At 43.4% G+C, this 21740-nt stretch overlaps 1 protein-coding gene across 1 annotated transcript in view; it reads right to left on the bottom strand.

The window, feature by feature from the left end:
• Positions 1-1428: 1428 nt before the first annotated feature.
• The window catches only part of TMEM233 (transmembrane protein 233), a 69264-nt gene continuing 48952 nt past the window's right edge, over positions 1429-21740 (bottom strand). Inside the window, exon 3 of the mRNA XM_040350575.1 lies at positions 1429-2463. Coding sequence (XP_040206509.1) covers positions 2452-2463 — 12 coding nt within the window. The 3' untranslated portion in view covers positions 1429-2451. The remainder of the gene's footprint in view (positions 2464-21740) is intronic.

The following is a 21740-nucleotide window of genomic DNA, read 5'->3' on the forward strand; positions in this document are numbered from 1 at the left end:
TAGGGTCATAATCAGCATTTTTCTGCCTCCAACCCCAGCGAGACGAGTAAATGCCCAAGAGCTCAATTTTGGCCTCATCTGACCACAGCACTTTCTCCCAATCCTTCTCTGTATCATTTAGATGTTCATTGGCATTATGTACATGTGCCTTCTTGAGGAAGGGGACTCACAGTGTTTAGAGGAAGAAAAATGCTGACTATGACCCTAAGAACACCAATCATACAGTTAAGCATGGAGGTGGAAACATTATGCTTTGGGGCTGTTTCTCTGCTAAATGTCCTTCAGCATGACACTGACGCAAAACATACCGCCGAAGCATCAAAGAAGTGGCTCAAGAAGAATCACATTAAGGTCATAGAGTGGCCTAGCCATTCTCCAGACCTTAATCCTATAGAAAATGTATGGAGGGAGCTGAAACTTCGAGTTGCCAACCAACATCCAAGAAACCTTAAGGATTTAGAAAAGATCTGTAAAGAAGAGTGGACCAAAATCCCTTCTGAGATGTGTGCACACCTCTGTGCTTGCTCGCAAGGGTTTCTCCACAAAGTACTAAGTCATGTTTTGCTTGGGGATCAGATACTTATTTTACTCACTGAACTGCAACTCAATTTATAACATTTGTATCATGTGTTTTTTCTTGATTTTTTTGGTTGATATTCTGTCTCTATCATTTAAAATACACCCTTTGTAAAAATGATAGACCCCTAATTTCTTTGTAAGAGGGTAAGCTTAAAAAATCATCAGGGGATCAAATAATTATTTTCCCCACTGTATCACTTACATAGAGATTAAATAGAACAGGACCCAGTACAGGGCCTTGTGGAGGGTCACACTGTCAAAATACAATATCTCAGGGGGGTAGAACCTTCATCCACCTCGCCACTGGTTAAAAGCAAAACTTCCAGGCAGATGTGTAATTATTATTACATTATTAAAGATATTTTTTTAATCCTAATATTATTTTAATTATAATTAAATTATAATACTATTTTAATAAATATTATTATAATTCAAGCAGTGTAAAGAAATGAATTTGACTTGATATCAATTGTTTGTGGTCCCTATACAGTAGAACTCAGAAAAGGGGAAGCAGAAGCAGCACAAGGAGCCAAACAGGTATGAAACATTACAAGAAGCATGTGGATAGAGCAGAATACAGAGAAACAAGCTCATAAGTCTTCTGCTTCTGCTGCCACCAGTCTCAGAGTATGGGGAGGAGACATAAATGAAATTGAAACTGCAGCCAAGAAAAATCCAGTCCTCTCACTTGCTAGAAAGTGTAAACCTGAGATTTTGATGGATAGAGATGCATATCTTTTAGCCGGGAAAATGCCTCTCATTAATGTATTTCACCCGTGCACTTAGTTGTTTGCCTGGAATTCATTCCGCCTTGAATAGCTTTGAACTAAAAATTGTTCTGGATGAAGCCATGGTAAATCCTGCATTTATATAAACAGAAATCCTGTATACATTGACAATGTTTTATATTTTTGGAAAATACATTTTATACAAAGGGTTATCAATAATATGGATATTTCAATCCCTGCTTGCTCTTAAATATTACATAGTTCAAGTGTCACAGCCAAAATATAGAATAAACATTTAATTTACTCAAGTACAAAGTTAAGAAAATCTACAAACCAACATTTATAAATATAGAATAGTTATCAAAATGAATATAATCTTCAGGTCAACACATATACACACAAACTTTTCCATCATGACATATCCCATTTCTTGGGCGTGTATTTAGTTCATGATTTATTGTTATGATTATTGTTATTCATGTTAGCAGGAAAAAGGTGTATTTTCTAAGGCGAGCGGTTAAATTGGTAATTATTAATGATGAAGAAGAATAGTGGTGATATGAAATATATTATATTTATATGGTGTAGCTGACTGTGCTATTCTAGACAAATGTCACAGGTAAACATGAAATGTTTTCATATTACAAAAATTCAGAGCATTCCATTTGTTTTGGATTTAATGAGAGCACCAGTCTAGGTTTTAGGAAGCCAGTAGGCATGCCACTTATAAATATTTTATAGCGCAGAGAACACTTTGCAAAGTTGGCCATGGGTCATTGTGAGTGTCATATTTCTATTGCAGGAAATCAGAAGGTATGTTGTGTAACCTAATCTTAGATTACTTAGCATTTGTGTGTTCTGAACTTCCATGGCTATGCCAGTATGAGGAACAATAAACAAAATAAATTAAAAAAAATTCTGCATGTGCAAAATGTCATCTGTTTTTATGTCTAAAGCCACTTATGTATATACATACAGAATATATGCGTGCACACACACACTTTTAGATGTATACAAATCAATTGCTTCCATTGTGGCTGCTTTGACGGTTAGGACTCTCAAATGCAAGACCTTGCCTCTTCCCATGTGCAGATGAGATTAGCCTAATGCATGACTAATGCAAGCATGATCTCTTGTTTGGCCTTCAGACTGTATGCTGAAATAAACAATTAAAAGGAAATCATTAAGAGACATTTACAGCATGAATATATTAACTAAGGTCATAACATTTACAAAATTGCTACTTCTTTGTTAGACACTTTAATACTTATACAATTACAACACTCTGCATTAATAAGAAAGTTTTGCTGAAAGTTCAATGGCTTTAAAAGCTTTTTTTCTTAACTAAAAATGCTCCTGCATCAGTGATTAATGGGAGTAATAAATGTCCCTGCATCAATAGTAAGTAGAAGACATAAATGTCACTGTGTTGGCAGTCACTAGTAGTGGTCAGTAGGAATAGTAAATTTCCTTGCATTGACAGTTATTAGAAGTGTACATCCCTGTGTCAATAGGGGTAATAAATGTCTCTGCATCAGTGGTCAGTAGGAGGAATAAATGTCCCTGCATGGATGGTCAGTGATTATCAGAGTAATAAATGCATCCATAGAAGTAAAAATACCCCTGCATCAGTGAACAGTGAGAATAATAAGGGCCCTTACATCAGTGGGAGTGATATATGACCCTATATCAGTGGTCAGAATGGTACCCCTGTGTCAGTAGTAATGGTGCCCCTGCATCAGTGTGTAAGAGGGGGTAGGGTGATGAGGTGGTTGTCATGCTCTCCATGTTTCCCTCCTCGTTGGGCTCCAAGCAAGGGTCACGTGAGAGGCCTATCCCGAGATGGGTTCTTCTGGGCTACGCTAGGCACTTTGGAAAGGGTTACAGCTTCACACATGGGGTGCCTTTGTTTGAACAGATGACTAAACTCTAATACACTCTATTGTTGTTACTGTACATCACCATGGTCACTTGTGCATTTAGGAGGGATACGCAGAGCCCTTGCTCTCTCTACCTGTACAGCATATTACCCCTACCTCACTCCCAGTAACAGTATGGAGCCCCGCCGTGTGCACTTCACATAACTCTTCCTCTTCCATACCGGTGGGAACCTCTGCAGCGCTGACCCACTTGTCACATGTACACCCTTACGACAGACTGCTAGAGAAATCTTTGTTACCCTTGGTAACCACTGTATCTTCAAACTGTATTGGTACTGTTGTCTTCATACCCCACCGTGCCTAGTGACCCGAGCTGTAGGCTATATGTGCCGGTTACTTGCATTATTCCCCTTGAGTAAATTCAGACCAGGCAAAGGCAAAGTTTCAAAGCTTTTATTGTAGAATTAAATAAAATGCATTCTTATACCAAAATACATCCCTAGTCCCTAACTCTGACTGGGGATGTTAGCCAAAGACTGCAAACTCGGCAGGGCATGGCACTGGCCAGGGCCAAATTAAGAGCATCATGGGCCTGGTGCTGAAGATTCTGGTGAGCCTTTTCATGGAAATAAATTCCACTTTTACTTCCATGTGGGGAAGTTTCCACTTTCACTTTCATTCCTCCCTCAATCACCACCCACATGAATGCCCAGAAACACCCACATTAATCCTTAGACCCGCCCACATCAACTCCCACATCCGCTCCAAGTGGCTCCCATAGCACGCCCTGAAACTACAAAGGCTCAAAGCATGATGGGACATGTAGTATCAGGACTGGCAAAGGAAGAAAACAGGTCAGAGAACTTTGAAATTGAGGCAGAAAGAGGAGTGACATCACAGATACAGAACCTGCTGGGAAGTAAGATACACACACACTGATATTGGGGTTGTGATTTATTTATATGCTGTACAGGACGCCATGGCTGGGTCCTGGAAGGACGTTATATTTCCCCTCTGTTTGGACTGTGGTGCCTTTAAGGGAACGGAAAGGGTTAATGCACCTGTCCAAGGAAGGAGTTTAAAGCAGACAGGAAGTGCAGGTGAGAGTGTAGGAGTGTAGGAGAGTCTATGCATGGTGAATGGTGGACAAGGAAAGCTGTGGAAGCTATGAAAAGCTGTGAAAGGACTTGGCAGTGTGTTGCCTGAAAGCCTGCTACTGAAGGACTTACCTGCAAGGACTATTTAACTGCGATAGCAGTTCTGAGCTGTACAAGTCGGTGAGACTGTTATTTCCTTTGTTTTTGCTGCTGCTAAGCCATTTAAGTTTAATAAACCTCAGTTTTGATTTAAAAAGCCTGTGTCCTGCGATCAAGCTGGTCCCCCAAACATTACACTGGTGCTCGAATGCGGGCAGGACAGAATAACAGGCATAAGAAGAGAAAAAAAAAAACTTTTTTTCTTTTTGCATTGGACTTTATATTGAACTGACATTTAAAGAGACAGTACATTGAATTTATGTCCTGGGTTAAAGCTGCACAAACATTGAAAGTTGAAGCAATGGAGGAGCTAATTAAACAGCTGACCTTGGCTAACATGCAAGCGCAGACTCGCAATGAGGAAGCTAATCAGCGCTTAGCAGCCCAGCTGGAGGCACAACAAACTTACCACAAAGAGGCGCTGGCTCTGCAGCAAGAAAATATTCGCCTGTTGGCGGCCCAGCAAGCGACGCAGCAAGGGGTTATGCAGGCTCAGGTGACGGCTTTAAAGGAAGCAGTGCAGCAGCTGTCTCAGGTTCGGGAACAAGCGGCTGTTGCCCCTGGCAACCAGGTGACTGTGAGGGCAAGCCATTTTCTACAGAAATTATCCCTGAGCGATGATGTAGAGGCATTTCTTGCTACATTTGAGAGGACAGCGGAGAGAGAAGGATGGTCTCAGGACCAGTGGGCCGGCCTCATTGCTCCTTTTCTCACTGGAGATCCTCAAAAAGCCTACTTTGACCTGCCACCAGATGATGCTAAAGACTATCAAAAGTTAAAGGCAGAAATTCTGGCTCGTCTGGGGGTGACTACGGCCGTTCGGGCCCAACGTGTACACCAATGGAAATATCATCCAGATCGGCCACCCCGGTCTCAAATGCACGACCTAGTGCAACTAGTAAAAAAATGGCTACAGCCTGAGGTGTTGTCTGGCCCCCAAATCGTGGAGCGGGTCGTGCTGGACCGATACCTGAGGTCCCTGCCAGATGACCTCCAACGGTGGGTCAGCCATGGAGACCCCAAAACAGCAAACCTCCTTGTTGAGATGGTGGAACGATATACAGTGGTGGAGGACCTGCTCGGACCTACCAAGCGCATAGGGCCTAGTCTGCCACGGCCTGTTCGACCAACTGCTGCCCTTCGAAAGGATGTTCCAAGGAGCCCTGGGACAAACACCCCGGAAGGCCAAGAGACACTCCCGGTACCTTCGCAGCGTTCTGTTCCTGTTCGGAGAGGAGGGGATGTACAATGTTGGCGATGTCATTCCTGGGGTCATACCCGGGCACACTGCCCACTGCAAGAGGAGCCCATGGAATGCGGGGTTCTTCGGAGGGGGTCCTTTTGTGCCCACAAAGTGTGCACCACACACCTCGACCTGGATGAGGAAAAGTTTGAGTGTGAAGTCCAAGTGAACCACCTCCCTGCCCGGGCTTTGTTGGACTCTGGAAGCATGGTAACCCTGGTTCATCCTAGAGTGATTGGGAAGATCGGTCCGGTAAGAAAAACTTTACGGGTGGTATGCATTCACGGGGACACTAGAGAGTACCCGCTCATCACGTTGTCTATCTCCTCAGCATGTGGCACTGTTACTCAAGAGGTGGGGGTGATAAAGAACTTGGTGCATGATGTTATAATAGGACGAGACTGTCCATTGTTTACAAAACTGTGGGAACAAGGAGAACAGTTCAGAGACTGGGGAGAAACTAGCCCCCCTGTTCCTGCTGCTGAGAGGGATAACCCTGAACTGCCAAACGTTAATGTGGACCCAGATGGGGAAAATGCTAATGATTGGGTTAATGGTGATGAAAGTAGTGTTGATACTATTGAGGATGTCAAGATATGTGGTCCACAGACCTACCAAAACACTAAGGGGGAGGAGCCTTTCCCACTTCAGGTAATGCTGGGGGAAGAGGATGAGGAAGTGGCCTCTACCCCTGCGCTGCCGGATTTGGGTGTTCCCCATGGGGCATTTGGGACTGCTCAGATGCAGGACCCCACTTTTGCCCATGCACGGGAACAAGTGGTAGTAGTAAATGGGGTTCCCCAAGAGCCAGGTGCGAATGAGAGGTGGCCACACTTTGCAATATATAATGAATTGCTGTATCGGGTTACCAAGGAGAGAGAAAATGTCGTAGAGCAATTGTTGGTACCCCAACAATATAGACGAAAGGTTCTGGACCTGGCCCATAACGATGTGTTAGGGGGACACCTGGGAGTTGAAAAAACGGAGGCACGGATCACCGACCGGTTTTACTGGCCAGGTCTGAAAGCAGAGGTAAAGAGATACTGTACCTCTTGTCCGACCTGTCAGTTGACCGCTCCGGTGACTCATTTTCGGAGCCCTTTGGTCCCTCTGCCCATAATTGAGGTCCCATTCGAGAGGATAGCCATGGATATAGTGGGTCCCTTGGTAAAGTCAGCTCGAGGTCACTCTTACATATTGGTGATTCTTGACTATGCCACCCGATATCCTGAGGCGCTACCCCTGCGGAATACCTCCTCAAAGGCCATTGCCCGGGAGTTATTCCAGATGTTTACACGGACTGGTTTCCCCAAGGAAATACTCACAGACCAGGGCACCCCGTTTATGTCAAGGGTTATGGCCGATGTGTGTAAGCTGTTCCGGATTAAACAGCTACGCACATCGGTCTACCATCCCCAAACGGACGGGTTGGTGGAACGCTTTAATAAGACCCTTAAATCTATGCTCAAGAAAGTGGTACAAAGGGATGGGAAAGATTGGGACTGCCTGTTACCAGCTCTCCTGTTTGCTATCCGGGAAGTGCCCCAGGCCTCCACGGGTTTTTCGCCCTTTGAGTTGGTATATGGGCGGAGACCTCGCGGACTTCTTGACGTGGTTAAAGAGGAGTGGGAAAGTGAACCTGTTCAGCATAAGAGTGTCCTGGAATATGTCTCCCAAATGCAGGAAAGGATCCAAACCGTGATGCCGCTAGTCAAAGAGCATTTGCAAAAAGCCCAGGAGGCTCAACGACGGGTCTATAACAGGGCTGCTAAAATAAGGCACTTCCAAGTGGGGGATCGAGTAGCGGTGCTAATTCCCACTGTGGAAAGTAAGTTCTTAGCCAGGTGGCAAGGACCCTTTGAAGTTGTGGAAAAAGTGGGAGAGGTCAATTATAGAGTCCACCAGCCAGGCAAGAGGAAACCGTATCAGATATATCATGTCAACTTGTTAAAGCCCTGGACAGACAGGGAACCGGTGACCTCCCTGGCTAGTGCAAGGCTTAAGCCACAGGTTGGGGTGGAGAGTGTCCAAGTAGCAAATACCCTATCTAAATACCAAAGTCAGCAGGCAAAGGAGTTCTTGCAGAGAAATAAAGAGAAGTTTTCAGACTTGCCGGGGCTAACTAGTATCATAGAGCATGATATTATCACGGAACCTGGAGTCAAAGTTTTTGTCAGGCCCTACCGCATCCCAGAGGCTCAAAGGAAGGCCGTTTCAGAGGAAGTAAAGAAGATGCTGGACCTGGGGATCATTGAGGAATCGCAGAGTGAGTGGTCGAGCCCGATTGTGTTGGTACCAAAGCCCAACGGGACTCTGCGATTCTGCAATGATTTCCGGAAGCTTAATGAAGTTTCACGGTTTGATGCCTACCCCATGCCCCGGGTAGATGAACTTATTGAGAGACTAGGTCCAGCTAGGTATATCACAACATTAGACCTTACCAAGGGGTATTGGCAAATCCCATTAACTAAGGCTGCTAAAAAGAAAACTGCTTTTTCTACTCCAGAGGGGAGTTTTCAGTACAAAAGAATGCCTTTTGGACTGCAAACTGCTCCAGCCACGTTCCAGCGAGCAATGGATAGGATTTTACGACCTCATCGGGAGTATGCCTCAGTGTACTTGGACGACATAGTCATTTTTAGCAGAGACTGGGAGTCACACTTGCCCAAAGTCCAGGTAGTACTGGACTCTCTCTGGAAAGAGGGGTTTACAATAAACCCTGAAAAATGTGCTTTGGGAATGGAGGAGGTGAAATACCTGGGCTATATTGTGGGTAGAGGGGTGGTGAAACCTCAGGTCAGCAAGGTAGAGGCTATAAAGAGTTGGCCCCGCCCCCTCACAAAAAAGCAGGTACGTGCATTCCTGGGCATGGTGGGATACTACAGGAGGTTCGTACCCAACTTTGCCACATTGGCGGCTCCATTGACCGATCTGACTAAGGGTCGGAAATCGGTCATGGTGGAGTGGAATGCAGACGCTGAGAAGGCTTTTTTGGTGCTCAAGTCAGCACTGTGCCAACACCCTGTCTTGATAGCGCCCAATTTTTCAGAAGAGTTTGTTGTCCAAACTGATGCTTCCGATTTAGGATTGGGAGCTGTATTATCACAGGTTGTTCATGGTGAGGAGCACCCAGTAGTCTTCCTCAGTAGGAAGTTGACACCAGCGGAGAAAAACTACGCTATTATTGAAAGAGAGTGTCTGGCCATTAAGTGGGCTCTGGAGTCCCTCAGATATTACCTCTTGGGGAGGAAATTTAGGTTAGTTTCTGATCATGCCCCTTTAACGTGGCTGAGGCAAGGTAAAGGGACTAATGCCAGGATTACCAGGTGGTTCCTGGCGCTCCAAGAGTTTAAGTTTATAGTGGAGCATAGGCCCGGGAGACTGCATCAAAATGCAGATGCCCTCTCCCGAGTCCATTGTTTTAGCTCCACTGTTGCCTCCACCTCCTTGGCGTTGGGGCACAGGGGGGGGATATGTACAGGACGCCATGGCTGGGTCCTGGAAGGACGTTATATTTCCCCTCTGTTTGGACTGTGGTGCCTTTAAGGGAACGGAAAGGGTTAATGCACCTGTCCAAGGAAGGAGTTTAAAGCAGACAGGAAGTGCAGGTGAGAGTGTAGGAGTGTAGGAGAGTCTATGCATGGTGAATGGTGGACAAGGAAAGCTGTGGAAGCTATGAAAAGCTGTGAAAGGACTTGGCAGTGTGTTGCCTGAAAGCCTGCTACTGAAGGACTTACCTGCAAGGACTATTTAACTGCGATAGCAGTTCTGAGCTGTACAAGTCGGTGAGACTGTTATTTCCTTTGTTTTTGCTGCTGCTAAGCCATTTAAGTTTAATAAACCTCAGTTTTGATTTAAAAAGCCTGTGTCCTGCGATCAAGCTGGTCCCCCAAACATTACAATGCACAGTGCATCCGTTTTGGGGAGGAAAAGCTGGCGTTCTTCTTTAAACTTAACCTGCCTACACACATCACCCATAAAAAGCAAACCGTCCAGGATGCATAACACGATAAATATTTCAAACATACAAGGCATGAACAACAAGGTGCAGGGCATTATATATAACAGTGCTTAAATATCTCTGCCTGGTTTATGAAGTTGTGTCTTCCTGTATTGTAAAATCTGTACAGGGGGTGGAACTTCGCCTTACTATACTCATTTTGCTGGTGGAAACTCTGCAGTGGTCTTGTACAGGAGACCAGTAAATTCCAAGGTGAAGGGGAAGCTAGAAGCTTGCAGCAGAGAATCATTCTTGTCTTCTGTGGATGACAGTTGAGAATAATTCTGGTGGACATCGTCAACACTGGCTGCTAAGGATAGGAGAGTGCCATCCTTGGCGATCCATGAGTCACAGGGACAAATTGATAAGTATCTGATGATAGGGAGGATAGCCCAGATGCAGAGCCAGGGCTATTGGAGAAGGTCACAATGTACATGTCTGGTGTTGGCGGTGGCGAGACCTTGTCCAGGTTGGTCTCCAAGGGAGGATAGGAGGTAAATCTAAAATGGAAGAGCTGGTGGTATCCAGACAGTCTTTTGTTGGGGCATCTAGGATAGGTGGAGGTGGTACTTCTTCCCGAAGGGACGTGGACTCCATGCTGGTTTTGCAGGATGGCAGCTCGACCCAAGAAACGGGGGTAGGCCATTCCAGAGGGCTGGCTTCTGCACAGCTTGAGGATCTTTGTCGGAGGTTTGGCTGAGGTAACATCTCTGGCTCTGGGGTAGACATGGGCAAGCTATCAAGACCGATCACATGGTGGGTTTCTCATGAAAGACGGACTGGAACAACGGTGTGTTGCACATGTGACAGCAAGTCTGAGGGATAAGTGTTGCCAGGCGCCTCTTGCAGGTTGAGCAGAGGACTTGGAATTCTTCCCGGTTGTCTGAACAGTAGAGGGAAAACCCATGCACCGGCTGATACCATTCCCCGGTATTGCAGAATGAAAGAATTGGTTTCCATGGAAGCTGGTGGCTGGCCATAGTAGCTGGTAGAAATGCACGTGGAGAATCTGAGATTATTTTCCAGGTCTGGTTACTATATACGACCCTTATCAAGATGTCCACAAATTTAGTGCTGGAACCTCATGCAGGAGCAAATCAGGAAGCAGACATGTGTAGTTCACATGGACTATTGCTGGACAAGCCTAGACAAGTTCTAACTAGCTAGCTACTGCCATTGTCCCTTTAGAGGTTGTTGCAGGGCTTTTTTTCCAGCAGGAACGCGGGGGAACGCAGTTCCGGCACCTTCTGAACTGACTGTATGTAATAGCAAGGGATGCTGGGGTGTGCTGCAGGGTATTGATGCTCACTGCTGTGGATCTATTTTTGCAGGGGGGTCTATTGTTGCTGGTAGGGGACCTATTGTTTCTAGGGTGTCTTATGTTGCTGGGGGGCTCAGTTGTTGCTGAAAGAGATCTACTGTTGGGGGAGGGGTCTATTGTTGATGGCAGCCAGTGAGTCTATTAATTCTGGCTGTACGGAGATCTGTTGCTGCTGCCGTGAGTCTATTGTTGCTGGCGGGGAAATTATGTTGTGGGTGGGCCATTGTTGTTAGGGGGATCTATTGTTGCTGGCTGCAGGGGATCTATTTTACTGCTTTTCTTGATATCATTACCAAATTCCATATAAATCACTTAGCACCACAAAATGATACTTGGTTCTATATTGTCTAAAAGGGGCGGTACTGGGAGGTGGGTAGTGGGCGGAGAAAACGGGTGACTCGGAAAGGGGGAGTTCCTGCACCTATTGTCTGAGAAAAAAAGCCCTGGGTTGTTGTAATATTAATATTTATGTGTAGGTATGTATTGCACAATATATTGTATTGAATTACCATATTGACCAGGAATGCAGTTGAACTGTCCAAGCTATCTGAATTCTAACATATCAAAGGGACAGCTAAAGACCCTTTGATGTGTTAATCTTATGCAAGGCTACCTAGGAAGTAAGTGAGAGTGATTGATGTGTCCTCTTTTGGATACAGCACCTCATCCCTATAAATTGTAATATAGGGTTGTGAAAGACTGAGAGTGATTATAGTGGTGCCATTTAAACAAGTCAAAGAAGAATGATCAAATAAAAAATAGAAATATAAACATTTTATTGATAATACAAAAGTAGTATAAAAACATTTAAGGTCGACTAGAATTGATATTGGTTGTTACAGAGTCCCGACATGTTTCGGCAAATCGTTGCCTTCCTCAGGGGTATGAGTCAATCAATATATTTTGTACAATCTGTTAAAAGATACATACACATAATTAGTTCAGAGAATACAAACAAATGAATGCCTCAAAACAAAGTTAAACTCTCAAAGACAAAATGAACAAACAAGGATCCATTGTGTGGAAAACAACCAATGTAAGAAAACTGAGATAGGAGCCAACCTACCCTGTGTCCATACAAGAGACAGAGCCAATAGCAGCGAATCACAGTGCTAACCGACAACACCAATCAAACCAGAGTGTGGTTTCAGGGGGCAAGTATTGCAAACTAAAATATAAGAATTCAAAAAGAAAAAAAGGGTCAGGGATTAAAAAGACCACAAAATATAATTTGCGGTAACTTATCCCCTAACTGGGACTTATATAGCCTCTATACATACCTGATTTGAATTCATTTAAGATTTAAATAGAAGGGCGCTGAATAGACCGCCAGAGGTAGAAAAATGGCAGTGTAGTCAATAAGTGGATTGCTAAGTCCTATAGCATCACACAAGGCATACAAAAGACAATTAAAGAGAGAACCTGAAAAATATAAATAAATAAAGACCAATCAGAAAGACGGTCCCAAATTCTCAAGGATGGCAATAAAGTCAACCAAGAGTGCAAAAGTGTAAATGTAAAAAAGAAGAAAAGAAAAAAAAAATCACCAAAAGTAGCAAATAGCATTTACCTTTTTTCAAGCTAAACCGAGTAACAGCGCCCAACAGGCTCAACAGCAAACTACTGGTGATGATCACTGAACAGCTGCGGACAAAAAGTAGCCACTGCGCATGTGCATACTCCGTCGCTCGCCTACATTTCCCATAGTACTGTGCGGCATGATGTCAGTCGCCGGCTATGGGAAAACAACACAGTGGCCAAACAACGTCAGCCCGCAAGATGCTACTAGGGGGGTGGAGATGGTTTATCCAACAGAGAGCAAGCAGGGCGTGGCCAGGGGCGGGCAATGTGTCAATAGACAACATAGCCCTTGGGTGTCCATACAACCACAGGTAAGGGGGCTCGGACAGCACAGCGAAAACGCCAATCGGGAAAGGCAAATGCTGGAACACAGACGGGTAGCAGCAACAAAACAGCCAAACACACACAAGTAAAGCCACACAGCGATGTAAAGCAGGAGGATCCCTGGATGGACATGAAATCAAGGAGAGAAACCGTGGATGAGACATTCTGCAAATCTGATGGAAAGAGCAAAAAGAAGGGGAGAGGCAAAAACAGATAATTACAAATTACAATATGTCTGCAGTTACAACAGTGACAGTAATATATTATTCAACAATATATACTGAAAATACCGTTTAAGAAAATGATGTAAACATAGATAAACTAGAAATTTATACAGGGACTATTAAGAGGGGGGAAGGGAATGGGGATTAGAGATAGAGATAGGGGGGATCCTAAATAACAGTCACATAAGTCCCAAGATGGAAACGGGATAGATACAAATGGTGGCTTAAAGAAAGAAAAGCGCAGGAATGCCAAGGGGCACGGTTCCCAAACAGAACCCGAGGGGACTTAAAGATTGTACATAAAACAAAACCAAAATAAATAGCTCATAAAAAAGACATAAAAAATACTTGAAACTGATATATTCATTAAGGCCTGGGTATTTAATAGCATCCAGGCTATGAATGCATCGTGTCTCCAATTGTAACAAAGAAACATCTATATCACCACCCCGAACATGCGGTAAAACATGCTCAAGGGCATGAAACCGCACCATATTCGCATCAAATCCATGCTGGCAGCCAATATGCCGATTAAGTGAAGTGGTGGTTAGTCTTTTCAAAAGTGTCAAAATATGGTCTCCGATTCTTTTAAAGATCGGTCTCTTCGTTTTTCCGACATAAAAACAGCCACATTGGCATAGAGCAAGATATAGCACACCAATCGTTTTACAAGTTACATGTTATGAATAAAACCCGTGGGAAGAGGTAGAACACTCGAATTAGACAAATAACCACAGACATCGCATCTTCCACAAGGGAAGGTGCCCGTCTACAGAATTTGTTTGGAAATTTCAGAACAAAAGTGACTCGATACCAACCGGTCCTTAATGGAAGGAGCACGGCGGTAAGTTATCTGAGGGTTGGGTTGGATGAATTTCTTTATGGTATTGTCAGCCAAAAGAATAGGCCAAAATTTCTTGAGAACAGTATTAAGTTGGCCATGCTGTTTAGAAAACTTAGTAATATCGCGAACAGATGTATTGGATTTAGGGATTTTTTTTTAATGGATTAGATCCTTTCTGTTCAATTTAATAACTCTATTAAAAGATTTCTTCAAAAGGGAATCGACTGTAACCCCGAACCAATAGTCTGTCGCACAATTCATTAGATGCGTTAATAAAGTCTTATTCCAACGTACAGTTTCTTTTTAGCCTAAGAAATTGACTGTAGGGAATGCTATTAAGGAGGGGTTGAGGATGTGCGCTGGCAGCGTGCAAAACCGTGTTGCCAGCAGAGGGCTTGCGAAATAAAGAAGAGTGGAGTTTACCCTCCTTATCAATATGGATCTGTAAGTCAAGGAAATTAATATACTCCTGACTACATTCCATAGTGAAACTTAGGTTAAAATCGTTTACAGCGAGTTCGTCCATCAACTGCCCGAGCCCATCCTTGGTTCCCGACCAAAAAATTGGAATGTCATCTATGTATCTTGACAATGTGATCACATGTTGTAACCAAGAGGATAGACGATCATTAGAAAATAGTTGCCTCTCCCACCCCCCCAGGTACAAGTTAGCATAGGAGGGAGCACAAATGGTCCCCATAGCCACACCCTGTACCTGGAGGAAGTGGGAGGTGCCAAACAAAAAAACGTTTTGAGTAAGAATGAACTCGAGCAACTGAAGGACGAACTCACTGTAATCACCAGAGGACGATCCGCGTTCATCCAATTGTGTCCGAGTAACAGCAATACCTTTTTCATGGGGGATGGAATTATAAAGGCTTTCCACGTCAAGTGCAACCAGCCAAGTACCTGGTGGGAGATGTTTACCATCAATACTCCGAAGGAGATCGATGGTATCTTTTACATAAGAGGATAGTGATGTAACATGGGGGTGTAAATACTTGTCAACCAAGGCACTCGCATTTTCGGTTAGCCCCTGGTAGCCAGATACAATCGGACGTCCAGGGGGATGAACCAAAGTTTTTTGTATCTTGGGCAATGAATAGAATGTCGGTTTTTTTAGGGTCTCGTACATTCAGGTAATTCCAGGTGCATTAGTCAATAGTACCATCCTGGTATGCCTTAAAGATAATGGCACGATATTCTTGAATGAAATTCTCCACCAAAGTGCTCGAAATGGGTCGATACCACGATTTGTTGTCAAGAATGTCTAGGCACATGCGTTCATAAGCCCAGACATCTATTACAACCACATTGCCATCCTTGTCGGCTGGTTTGATAATTAATCCAGGGTGTGTCTGGAGATCTCGTAATGCCTTACGATGCCTAGGGGACAGATTGAAATCATTTAAATTAGATAAATTCATATTTTTTATTTCTGTGGTGACTTGTTGAACAAATGCCCAGATGTTAGGGTTGGTATGTTGTGGAGGAAAGTTACGTGATTTTAATTTAAAGGACGTTGGGGAGGGGGGAGGGACACACCAGGAACGACCAAGCCGGGCTGGGTAACCACAGCCGGGTCGTCGTCTTCGGAGTGTCCCTCCTCCCAGAGGGACATCAAGTCATCCATAGCCAAAAGTTCTAATTCAGAAAATTCCAATGGGGAAAAATCGTCAACAGATTCAAGATCACAAGAAGGAACTGGTCGATCATACAAAACTTTGAACATCAATCGTCACGCAAAGAGATGTATATCTTTTATGAAATTAAATCTATCAACATTAATTGATGGACAAAATGTAAGTCCTAATTTAAGTACAAATGTCTGTTCAACAGTTAAAGTAGTAGAGGAAAGATTAATTACATCTAATCATAGATTGTCTATATTGGAGGAGTGTCCGATGAATTCTGGATCGTGTCCAAAGCTTTGCCTAAAAACATAGGCGCAATTTTGTAGTCCAGGGATTGTGTGCTCAATGGGAACATGGTCTTAAGAGTTGGTTCACTACCCCTATGGTGTGAAGTGGAGGGAGAAGAAGGCGCATGAGCAGCACCCAAAGAAGGGTGTGGAGATAAAGTGGAAGTGGAAACAGCCAAAGATCTGGGGGGCATGGGAGTTACTGTTAACATTACGAATGCCTGGTGGTCGACGAGTGGAATTGGACGCTGTGGTGCGGTTCTGGGAATCAGAGGAAGTGACAGTGCGATCCCCTTTACGTTTTTTAGGAAACACGTCTTGGGACATTTCCCTATATAGTGTTGAAGTACTCAATGAAAATGAGGGAGAAGCGACATTAGGTGCCTTAGTGTGAGTTTTAGGAATGTTAGAAGAAGGAGGTTTTGTAGTGAATTTCTCATGTGATGGTTGATTCCATCTATACGCATAGCTGTTTTCATGGGCTGCCTTGTCTCTTTGAAACTTGGCTTCCTTATTATTAATGATAGTCAGAGTATATTCCTCCAAATGTATTTTAAGATCTTTTTCCCGTTGAGAGAATCTAGGAGAGATTTGTACAAGAGTATAGTCATGGTACCAGTTAGAGATTTAAAGGTCTAAGACCTCCAATTCTTTGTCATATTGATTACATAAGATAGAAATCATTTCTAGTGAACAGGATTGAAGATTAGCTTCCCATGAAGTTTTAAGGGCATCGTTGACCTTTCTTACATTAGGGAATATCTGAATCCTAAGACCCCACGGTACGATCTGATTATCAGAGTATTTAGAAAAATACGCCTTGTGCCAATACACTCGGACCTTCTTTTCAAGAAGGCGCTGCAATCTCATAAAAGCAAGATCTAGATCAGCATCTGTAATATTGTCATTATTATGAGAAAGTTACCATATTTTTCGCCGTATAAGACGCTCTGGCATATAAGACGCACCCAATTTTAAAGGAGGAAAATCTAGAAAAAAAGATTCTGAACCAAATACTGTAGTAAAATATTTGCCCCCCACTCGTCATGACCATCACACCACCCCCACATTAGTAATAGCCAGTAACATTGCCCCCACATTAGTAATAGCCAGTAACATTGCCCCCACATTAGTAATAGCCATTAACATTGCCCCCACATAGTAATAATAGCCAGTAACATTGCCCCCACATAGTAATAATAGCCAGTAACAGTGCCCCCACATAGTAATAATAGCCAGTAACATTGCCCCCACATTAGTAATAGCAGCCAGTAACATTGCCCCCACATTAGTAATAGCAGCCAGTAACATTGCCCCCACATAGTAATAACAGCCAGTAACATTGCCCCCACATTAGTAATAGCAGCCAGTAACATTGCCCAACATAGTAATAATAGCCAGTAACATTGCCCCCACATTAGTAATAGCAGCCAGTAACATTGCCCCCACATAGTAATTATAGCCAGTAACATTGCCCCCACAACTCACTGTTGTTGCAGATGCATGGCAAGATCGCGGCGCGCGCTCTGCTAGGAATAAACAGATCCACGAGCAGAGCAGTGATGACGTCAGTGCGCTGGGTGTACTAAGATGGCCGACCGCTCCGGAGCTAGGCCAAAGCCGCGGTCTTTCCTAAGGCCGCGGCGGCGGTGCGTTCCGCGGAACGCAGATCGGTCAGGCGAAACCGTGTATTCGCCGAATAAGACGCACCAACTTTTCCCCCCCAGTTTTGGGGTAGAAAAAGTGTGTCTTATACGGCAAAAAATACGGTAAAATTCGCTATAGTAACCAACAATAGGTATAAATGGATGGGTATCGTAACCTATTCCTATTTTTTGGTCAGGTACCAGGGATGGGCTCGGGCAGTTGATGGACGAACTCGTAAATGATTTTAACCTAAGGTTCACTATGGAATGTAGTCAGGAGTATATTAATTTCCTTGACTTACAGATCCATATTGATAAGGAGGGTAAACTCCACTCTTCTTTATTTCGCAAGCCCTCTGCTGGCAACACGGTTTTGCACACTGCCAGCGCACATCCTCAACCCCTCCTTAATAGCATTCCCTACAGTCAATTTCGTAGGCTAAAACAAAACTGTACATTGGAATCAGACTTTATTAAAGCATCTAATGAATTGTGCGACAGACTATTGGTTCGGGGTTACAGCAGTTCCCTTTTGAAGAAATCTTTTAATAGAGTTATGAAATTGAACAGAAAGGATCTAATCCATTAAAAAAAATCCCTAAATCCAATACATCTGTTCACGTTATTACTACGTTTTCTAAACAGCATGGCCAACTTAATACTGTTCTCAAGAAATTTTGGCCTATTCTTTTGGCTGACAATACCATAAAGAAATTCATCCAACCCAACCCTCAGATAACTTACCGCCATGCTCCTTCCATTAAGGACCGGTTGATATCGAGACACTTTTGTTCTGAAATTTCCGAACAAATTCTGCAGACCGGCACCTTCCCTTGTGGAAAAAACGTGTAACTTGTAAAACGATTGGTGTGGTATATCTTGCTCTATGCCAATGTGGCTGTTTTTATGTCGGAAAAACTAAGAGACCATTCTTTAAAAGAATCAGAGACCATATTTTGCCACTTTTGAAAAGACTAACCACCACTGCACTTAATCGGCATATTGGCTGCCAGCATGGATTTTATGCGAATATGGTGCGGTTTCATGCCCTTGAGCATGTTTTACCACATGTTCGGGGTGGTGATATAGATGTTACTTTGTTACAATTGGAGACACGATTGATTCATAGCCTGGGTGCTATTAAATACCCAGGCCTTAATGAATATATCAGTTTCAAGTCTTTTTTATGAGCTATTTATTTTGGTTTTGTTTTATGTACAATCTTTAGGTCCCCTCGGGTTCTGTCTAGGACCCGTGCCCCTTGGCATCCCTGCGCTTTTCTTTCTTTTAACCACAATTTGTATCTATCCCGTTTCCATCTTGGGACTTATGGGACTTATTGGATCCCCCCCATCTCTATCTCTAATCCCCATTCCCTTCCCCCCTCTTAATAGTACCTGTATTCATTTCTAGTTTATCTATGTTTACATCATTTTCTTAAACGGTATTTTCAGTATATATTGTTGAATAATTTATTACTGTCACTGTTGTAACTGCAGACATATTGTAATTTGTAATTATCTGTTTTTGCCTCTCCCCTTCTTTTTGCTCTCTCCATCAGATTTGCAGAATGTCTCATCCACGGTTTCTCTCCTTGATTTCATGTCCATGCAGGGATCCTCCTGTTTTACACCACTGTGTGGCTTTACTTGTGTGTGTTTGGCTGTGATTTGTTGCTGCTACCCGTCTGTGTTCCAGCATTTGCCTTTCCCGATTGGCGTTTTCGCTGTGCTGTCCGAGCCTCCTTACCTGTGGTTGTATGGACACCCAAGGGCTATGTTGTCTATTGACACATTTCTCGCCCCTGGCCACGCCCTGCTTGCTCTCTGTTGGATAAACCATCTCTGCCCCCTTGTAACATCTTGCTGGCTGACGTTGTTTGGCCGCTGTGTTGTTTTCCCATGGCCGGCGACTGTCATCATGCCGCACAGTACTATGGGAAATGTAGGCGTGCGACGGAGTATGCGCATGCTCAGTGGCTACTTTTTGTCAGCAGCTGTTCAGTGATCATCATCACTGACCAGCTGGGGGGCTATATAAACAGGCTCAGTCAGCACTAGTTTGCTGTTGAGCCTGTTGGGCGCTGTTACTCGGTTTAGCTTGGAAAAAGGTAAATGCTATTAGCTACTTTTGGTGATTTTTTTTCTTTTCTTCTTTTTTACATTTACACTTTTGCACTCTTGGTTGACTTTACTGCCATCCTTGAGAATTTGGGACCGTCTTTCTGATTGGTCTTTATTTATTTATATTTTTCAGGTTCTCTCTTTAATTGCCTTTTTCATGCCTTGTGTGATGCTATAGGACTTAGCAATCCACTTATTGACTACACTGCCATTTTTCTACCTCTGACGGTCTATTCAGCGCCCTTCTATTTAAATCTTAAATGAATTCAAATCCGGTATGTATGGAGGCTATGTTAGTCCCAGTTAGGGGATAAGTTACCGCAAATTATATTTTGTGGTCTTTTTAATCCCTGACCCTTTTTTTCTTTTTGAATTCTTATATTTTAGTTTGCAATACTAGCCCCCTGCAACCACACTCTGGTTTGATTGGTGTTGTCGGTTAGCGCTGTGATTCACTGCTATTGGCTCTGTCTCTTGTATGGACACAGGGTAGGTTGGCTCCTATCTCAGTTTTCTTACATCGGTTGTTTTCCACACAATGGATCCTTGTTTGTTCATTTTGTCTTTGAGAGTTTAACTTTGTTTTGAGGCATTCATTTGTTTGTATTCTCTGAACTAATTATGTGTATGTATCTTTTAACAGATTGTACAAAATATATTGATTGACTCATACCCCTGAGGAAGGCAACGATTTGCCGAAACATGTCGGGACTCTGTAACAACCAATATCAATTCTAGTCGACCTTAAATGTTTTTATACTACTTTTGTATTATCAATAAAATGTTTATATTTCTATTTTTGATTTGATCATTCTTCTTTGACTTGTTTAAATGGCACCGATATAATCCCTCTCAGTCTTTCACAACCCTATACTACCTAGGAAGTATTTATTGATGGTAATTAGACTTGAGGGGGTTTTCATTCAGGGAAACATTTGGTTGACCTGGAAGAACCCCTCTCTCCAGTGTGAGACCAGTATTTGAGACATTCAAGCTGGCATTCAGTCAGTCTTGACACTGAGTATATTCTCTATATATCCTCTGTATGAATATGGCACAGGTCTAGGAAAAGATGAGACTTTGAACTACTCTGTTGGATTTGTATCGTCTGTGGAATTTGGACTTTATTCTGTATTGGAAGTCAAATAAATGCACTCTCTGGAGAGGCTTGTGTGTTGCTGCGGGACATAATTTATAGTCATCATACTAACACCTAAATATCAATTATCTGATCGGACTCCACTTTACATTTATATCACTACAGAGGTGGTCTTCAGGTGTATTCAGTAGGCATAGCTCCATATTGGGCACCAAGCAAGGGTCACATGAGAGGCCTACCCTGGGGTGGGTTCTTCTGGGCTGCGCTATGTACTTTGGAGAGGGTCACTGCTTAACACATGGGGTATCTTAACTTGAAACGATTACTGAACTCTAATATACTCTCTTGTTGTTACTGTACATAACCATGATTACTTGTGCATTTAGGAGGGACATGCAATGCCCTCTCCACCTGTCCAGCGTATCACCACTACCTCACTCCCAGTAACAGTATGGAGCCCTGCCATGAACCTAGCACTGACTCCATGAGTGCACTTTGGAACTGGGTGGTACTCCTGCGCTGTGATGGATAAGTGTGGGGACGATGGAGTGGCAAGGGAAGAGAGGGAAGGGGAAATGTTAAACTGGGGGTGGGCACTGCAGCAAACAGAAAAGGAAGTCTTTCCAATGAAGGACAAAAGTGAATGCAATAGTTGTGAGTGTCTGCGCTGTGATTAAACTAGTGGAGGATGGACAGGAAAAGAGTGGTGGTGGAAAAGGGGGGGGGGGGAGGTGTTTGAATCGGGGAAATCAAACGTGTTCAGATGCAACAGGAAGTGGCCTACAAAAATAGTGAATGAATCTGATCCTAGCTGGACTGAGTGATGAAACACAAAATCAAACAATAAATAGGTAAAATGTGTGATATACCTAATGTGTACTACAAATGACTGTGAAATAAACAATGCATGCAATTGCAGTGAGTGGGAACCCAAATCAGTGGGAATCACAGTAAAAGTGCAGAAGTGACTT

The sequence above is a fragment of the Rana temporaria genome, chromosome 1 (genome assembly GCF_905171775.1).
Source record: "Rana temporaria chromosome 1, aRanTem1.1, whole genome shotgun sequence".
Taxonomy (NCBI): Eukaryota; Metazoa; Chordata; class Amphibia; order Anura; family Ranidae; genus Rana; species Rana temporaria.